The sequence below is a fragment of the Schistosoma mansoni genome, assembly GCF_000237925.1.
Source record: "Schistosoma mansoni, WGS project CABG00000000 data, supercontig 0250, strain Puerto Rico, whole genome shotgun sequence".
NCBI classification, from domain to species: domain Eukaryota; kingdom Metazoa; phylum Platyhelminthes; class Trematoda; order Strigeidida; family Schistosomatidae; genus Schistosoma; species Schistosoma mansoni.
The window spans coordinates 71694-79232 of NW_017386113.1; the positions used below are offsets into that span (position 1 = coordinate 71694).

General features: G+C 29.6%; 1 protein-coding gene across 1 annotated transcript; it reads left to right on the forward strand.

Moving 5' to 3' along the window:
• Positions 1 to 989: 989 nt before the first annotated feature.
• Smp_205200 (unnamed protein product) lies at positions 990 to 1358 on the forward strand (the record flags this gene model as incomplete). The annotated part of the gene is made up of 1 exon (XM_018792553.1): positions 990 to 1358. The coding sequence occupies one exon, from the start codon at positions 990 to 992 to the stop codon at positions 1356 to 1358; it is 369 nt and encodes a 122-aa protein (XP_018644685.1).
• Positions 1359 to 7539: the final 6181 nt, after the last annotated feature.

Consider the following 7539-nt stretch of genomic DNA (forward strand, 5'->3'; position numbering starts at 1 on the left):
ATGCGGACATGGTGGCAAGTAATACGACGAAATAGCTGAAAACCATGACGCCTGAAGATTTTAGGAGTGGTTTTGAATAATGTAAAGGGAGACGAAACGAATAAATATTATACTGAAGGGAATAAAATAGTAAACCCTGAAAGTTTGCAAAATGAGCCTTTTTCGGATTTCATTTTGATAGACAATAAAATTGTTTAAAATACAATTACTGCCCAGAAATATCATTAATTTGAATGACTTTTGTTTTCCTAAATAACCGAAACAATCGATAAATGGGATTACATTAATACTTTGATAATGAGTGAATAAATTTCAAATAAAACATTTACAGTCATCATCTAGTCAGTCATACCATAACAATTCACCAATAGGATTCAGTATTTCAGTGCTGCAACCATTTCTTTGGAGGTTAAATATTTTCCATGAGAATTAATGTCTATAGTTTGTTGGTGGAAAAAAAATTTGTAGTCATACACAAATACGTGATACGTAGACTGTGCATAATTTGCATCAAAATAATTTCGACATTACATTACATTACGTAGTTTAAATTCTTAGATAGCATTATACAGATTGTCCAAGGATATTTATGCACATGATACTGGTTGGTAAATGCATTTTGTTTAGGAAATATTACATTATGTGTCATGTGGGTACGAACGACGCTGAAGTCAAATGATTTACTTCCTCACAAAAGCAAACAGAAATTTCCTATTGGGTTTAACGAATGACCTTGAAGCCAGTTTTCTATTGGTCTACCTCAAGTTTTTCCATCCATAAAAATAAATGTAATTTTCAGTTGATTATTACTCAATACAAAATACTTAGTTCCTTTGTTTGAATGTAATATCGAGGCTATTATTGCTTTACTACGAATCAGTAAATTATGCAAACTCTTGTGAAATGTAAACAACATGATCATGAATTAATTTAGTCGAATTTGATATTTTTCGTATCTTTGTATTTCATTTTATAATTTGTAATATGAAATGATCTTTATTGAAAAAGAAACTTATAATAACTACAGTAGTATAAATGATGGTTATGTAATGAACCCAATTCTTATTATTAATAATCAAAAATTATCGGATTATGTAACAGCTAATAATCTAGAAAGTACAAGTTGGACATTATGGTTAGGTATAACAGTTGTTTTACTTACAATGATAATCACATGGATATTACATATTTCCATTATGATATCTGTTTGTAGAAATATGATTATGAAACATACCACATATTATTATATCATTTCAATCGGATTTGTTGTGATGTTACATTCATTGTTAAATTTTCCAGTGAACATCATAAGTGACTTAATTGGTAGGTTTCTTATGATTTCATTAGTTGACTTTTGAGTGATTTTAATTAAGGTATATATTTGAGAGAACAAATTGATTGCGGATTATATAGTTGTCTTGAATAGTAAGTGTTATCCTTGTAGTGATAATTTAAGCTGGGACATTCAATTACTTTATTCTAAGAGTTTTTAATCTATTTGAATCGATGTAGTTATCTAGATTTCACTTCTTTTTATAAACAAGTCGGATATATTTTTACAGAAGAAATACTTGATTGGTCTATAACATGCAATGATAATTTATCCAGACATCACTATTGATTTAAATCTATTTTATCACTAGACTGTTCAATAATTACACGAACTGAAGTAATGAAAAATTCATCTTAAAAAAAACAAAGATAAATAACTCTTAAACTCTTCAAAATACTACTTGTTTGTGGCCGTATATCTGTTCCATCTTCATACTATTGATTAAAATACAGCTAAAAGTTTTTAGGAGTCAAAATTTTCAGCCATCTTGTCAACTCACATTTTGTTAGAGACGAATGAAGAAAACGTTTTCTCAGATTTATTTTGAGGATAGTCATTTAATCAGTGAATTGGAAATCGGAAATTACAAAAGATTACACAAATTCTGTTTTCGTTAGTACAAGATATTGACAGTTGCTCTAGTCTTGGAATATCTTTATAGTCTTTATAGCGTCTTTATAGTCCTAAATAAAACTCATGTGTTTGGAAGAGCTGTTTTCATCAGTACACCATCTTCACAGTCCTCAATAATTCATTAATTTTCCGAGATTTACCAAATTTCATCAAACGCTTTAGTTGTTTTGTTCGGTAAATTATTAGACAAATCATACATGTGATACATAATGCTCACTAAGTTAGATTGTAAAAAATCACACTGTATTACCATTAGGTACCATAAGTAGCAAACTGTATACGCAGATCCTGAAATTAGTTTGCATTCGCTATGAATACTAAATGTACATCAATATGAAATGAATCACTTACTTGAATTTATTTATTTTTATAACTTTTATGAGTTCATTGAATATGAACTTATTATCCTGAAAGGTACATTGTACATTTTTATTGGACATTGGGTTAGGCATATTGAAAATCACTGAATATATATTCAATAATCAGGGATAATTTTAAGGAAAGTATATGAATTCATGGTAAATCTTAAGATTATATATTTTTCGTTACAAATCATTACTGAATTATCATAAGAATCCTAGAATTAATAAAAAGCGTTTTAAAGGGGGTTGTTTGTGGAGATGTTTAGTAATTTTTATATATAGCTGAAATCATGAGTCAGTTGAAGCTAGACCACCATGGAAAACCTGGAAGCACTGAACGGCCGTTTCATCCTATTGTGGTCTGTCGGTTAAGTGCTCGCGCACGAAACTGGTAGGTCCTGGGTTCGGATCTCGCGAGGCGGGATCGTGGATGCGCACTGCTGAGGGGTCCCACATTAGGACAAAACGGCCGTCCAGTTTTCCATGGTGGTCTAGCTTCAAATGATTCATGATTTCAACTATACATAAAAAGGCATCATAGTTTACGTATTATTCATTTATTATTAAGTGCTGATAAATGTTTCTGTTTGTCGATTATGAAACATATGGACTTTAAGATGAAATTGTACTGAAAACTTATTTTGTTGATAAGATTTTTATTGTTAGGATTTTCAGACTGGATTAATATATGTAATAATGGGTTAAGTATACTAAAATATTTTATATAATTACTTACAAACAGTGATCATGACAGTTATCCAATCTGATTTTTAATGACTATCCATTTTATATTAGACCATGATAAAAACTAACATTAAACTGAACAGTGTTTTATTGACCTCCTAAAAATAAACTTTCCTATTTGTTGTTTGTGTTTTACAATAAACCAACAAGATCATTATTATTTTTTTTCTAGTGAAAAAATCTATCAGTTACCATGTGACACATGAATTCGATTCGAAATTTAATAGATTGAAAATTATACTTATTGAATTGTTCATACATTGATAAAATTGAACAGATTCACTGTTTTGATTTTTATTATAATAATTGTACTTTAAGTAGTTTTAATAGTATTTTGTTGTTATTTGGATTGTAGGCGGTCATAGATAAGTATACATAAACTAACGAAAAAAATAATACCAGGTTTGGCAACGATTCTATAATTATTATTCTTGTGAATAAATTTGTAACTAAAAATCACATTTGATTATTCATAGTGGTAAAGTGTCGTGATTCCAAATGAAGTGATAATAGCATTTATAATGAATCAGGAAATATCATTATCAAGGTTTGATTTGATAATTTCGAAGAAATCAACCATCAGGATGACCGTTCATCATAACAAATACGTATATATATATATATATATATATATATATATATATATATATATAGGATGATTTTTACTAACAAAGCCATACAAATCTATTCCAAAGATAATCATACCCTTTTGACTAAATGAAATAAAACTACGATAACTAACCTTATTTCGACTGTATTAAATATTCTGATTTGCTGTTTTGTATTATTTAAACTTGAGTTAGTTAGATTCTATTATTTACTGTTTGAAAAGCTAATTTACACTAAGTAGCAAAACGCTAGAGGTTCAATTAAGGTTTTACTGATATAGTACAAACATAATAATAATGATTTTGTTATAATATACAGTTTATGCACATGATGTAAATAACCGCCAATGTATGTAGTATCATTTGGTATGTTAAGCCCATATTCCTTATTCTAACTTCTGGGCAAGTCAATTCACCTATCCATCATGAGTCATGTTTTCACCTTGTTAATCATTCACTTATTAACTCTGACCATTTTTATATGAGCGTAGGTGTGTATACACTTCTTATCCTATTTAGCACACGTCTTTCATTTATTCTTGTCTGACTATAAATATTGATTAACGTTTGATGAAAGTGAGTTGGCTTACCCGCCATCTCCAATGTGTGTCGTTTTTACTTCGCTCGCTGATATTTACTCATGTGCTTATAATTTTCTGGGCTGCGTAACTTGTGAATAAAACTGTAGCTGCCGCCTCTCTTTGCCTTCTCATTTTATGCACCGTTAAGACATATTATAACGGTTATCAAGCTGAACGATTAGCGAAGCACGGCACTACATGTACACTTGTATACTGTCTTGGACGAGCTTAATAAAATCCGTGTCATAGATACATGAATTTATTGCGATTATACTCAAAAGAGATAGAATCTAGTAAAATGGTAAAAAGTGAAGTACAATCAAGTATTATTTTTATTTAGAAATAAATACAAACAAAATTTTATTTATTTATTTAAACACATAAATAATGGTACAAGGGGGCACCAGATATATATGCGCCACACAAAGAAAAAAGAAAAAAATGTCAAACAGACACAGTTAAATGATAAAAGTAGGGAGTTATTTTACTTATCACATCGATTATTCTACGAAATTTTATTCCAATTTATATTTCTTTTATGAGTAGAAAGTATTGTGCTTATGAACAAATGAAATTTGTTAACTTACCTGTCAGTAAATCATAATTGGTTCAATAATTCACTATTATGTTGGTAATTGTACTCTAACAAATTATTTCCTATAACGTTCTATTACTGAATATCTTTCGAAACTAGTGTTTTAGAATACTGAATTCATACACAAAATTCACATTTTCCACGTTAATCTAAGTCAATCACTGTTATCTCTGTGATCTTATCATCATACTGATGGACTAAATAACATGACTTAAATTATCTAAGTAGGCAAATAGTCATGATATCACTTTGTTTATTTTCCTGCTACGTTTATACTTGTGTACATTGAGACAATAAACATTGATGAAATCTTATCTAATTACTTGAAGTCAGGTTTCAATCACTGTCATAATAGATTCATGATTGAATATATCATTAATTAGTTGGAGTTTATTAAACCAGTGATCAATGCAAATAAACACATATTTAGGCCAGTGGATGTTTTCCATTCATTAAGGTTGCTGACTAAAATAATTTCTGAACAAGATTATATGCCACCTGATTCTTAAAATATGTACTTACAAAATGGATCTATAAAAGTCTATGGAAAACACTTCGAAAAGGTTTGAAACAATCACACCGTCACAAATACTATCGTCGTCACTTTCACTCACTACGCCAAACACTACCACATATGAGATAACCACATAGCAAATTAATTGCATACAGTCACATGGTGAGGAGTAAGTTATACACACTCATCTGTATCACCTCATTGTGTTGATTGCAACCAATCAAAATTGTATCTTCAATTTATTGGAATACATCTTAATGATGAATTCTGTTTGTTCGAATAGTTTTGTGAACATCGTGAGACTATGGATTACCATTACGACCAACTAGTATAAATTGCGTTGATTCTTTTTGTGCGAACACGTAGTTGATGGGGATTACATTCTATGCTCTAGTGAATTAAAGATGGAAATGTCATGAAACAAGTGTATTCAGAAATCGTGGTTGTTTATTGTTAAGTCAGATGTATCGGGACTAAATTGTTTGATGATTTCTCTGAAAGATGTAAGTGGGAGATAACACACCAAAGAATCAGTTTGGAATAATTTCATTTCATCTTCTTCTTCCATCAGTTTGTTCACCCTTGAGTTATTTCAATGAAATATTGATTTATCCATATTATGGTAAATCTCATTGACCAATAATGCTTTAATTGTACTATCAGGAGTGATTCAAACATTTTTTTATTTTCCATTTCGTTTATATCGTACACACACACCTTTCGATACAAATTCTTTTTGAATATCAACCCATATCAGGAGTTTTTTGAGAATAAACTTCGAATCAAGCAACTAAGATCTAAAAGTTATTTAGTAGATAGTTAAATATTAGAATTAGTGAACCTGTTACTTTTGCTTAGAGAGTTGGTTCTTCTTCATCTCGTAACGATAAACGCTATTGTTATTGTGATGGATGGTTGTTTAAATGTCATTTTCTGGGCGACTGTTCAATAAGATTTATGTGAAATAATATACACAATCCACAAGCCTTTGAAATTATTGGATTGCTAGTTTTGATGAAAACTAATCGCCATTTATTCAAAACTGCTATGGTGGAAATTAGATTAAGAAGTATATATCTTTTTACCAACAGAAACATTCCAGATTCAAAAAATTAAACTCGTAAACTTCATTGGTAAAACTGTGTATCACGGAAATATTAAATCTTGTTTAGAAAATTGGAAACCCTTAATAACATTTCATGATTAAAACAAAATAGTTCGGTATCATATATAAAGAATTATTCTGACATTACCATGGATTTCCTCACGATAACCATACTTAGCATCATGAAATTTATAATAAAGTGATTGTCTTTGAATTCTTTTGAAGATTCCTCTACGTTGCGAACCGACTATTTAGTTAAAAAGTCTAGATGACATCATGGTCACCTTGAAACTTGATAGTCTCGAATCCAGTTCTTATGTTGTTTTTCTAAATAAAGATATAAAATTACAGTATCACATAAAATTCGTCCTAATGCACAGGAATATAACATTAAAAAGAGAAACATCCATTGGAGAAGTGGGAGATGTGGAATCTGTGACGAACAAAAAATGAAGATACTCAGAATGATTTGTTAAATTTTTTATCGTCAAACTAACAAATAACGTTTAAAATAAAACTAATAATAATAATACTGATAGTAATAATGCTAACAGAGGAAATGAAGCCAAACTGAAGTACACGTTCAATAAAACACTCATTTTGCAAAAAAACCCAATTATAAACAAGAGTAATTTATTGCTATGTGGGCAAGGAAAATAATGATTGGTTGTTTGTTTAGTTAGACCAGTAGATGGTTTGACAGGTATTAGATGAGTTATATATTTTCCTACCCTTATTATAATTGTGATTGTTGTCGGTTTTTGTTGTGAAATATATTTACGTTCTAGACGAGCTAGTGACGTGTTCTTGATCTAAATTGTGTTGAAGTCCTACAGAATAGACATTGGAAGGGTATCTAGTGTAGATATTCGTCCACGGTAAATTAGCGTTTCATTCGTGTAGATGGAGAAACAGGACGTTAGAACATTCATATTTTTAATTGCAGTTTATGTAATATTTACTTATTTTCCATATTATTTGTTTCATTTAAATAAATGAATCCCTTTAACTTTTAAAGAAGATAATAAAAGTAGAATGAAGATTCTAGCAGAATAGTAGAATCA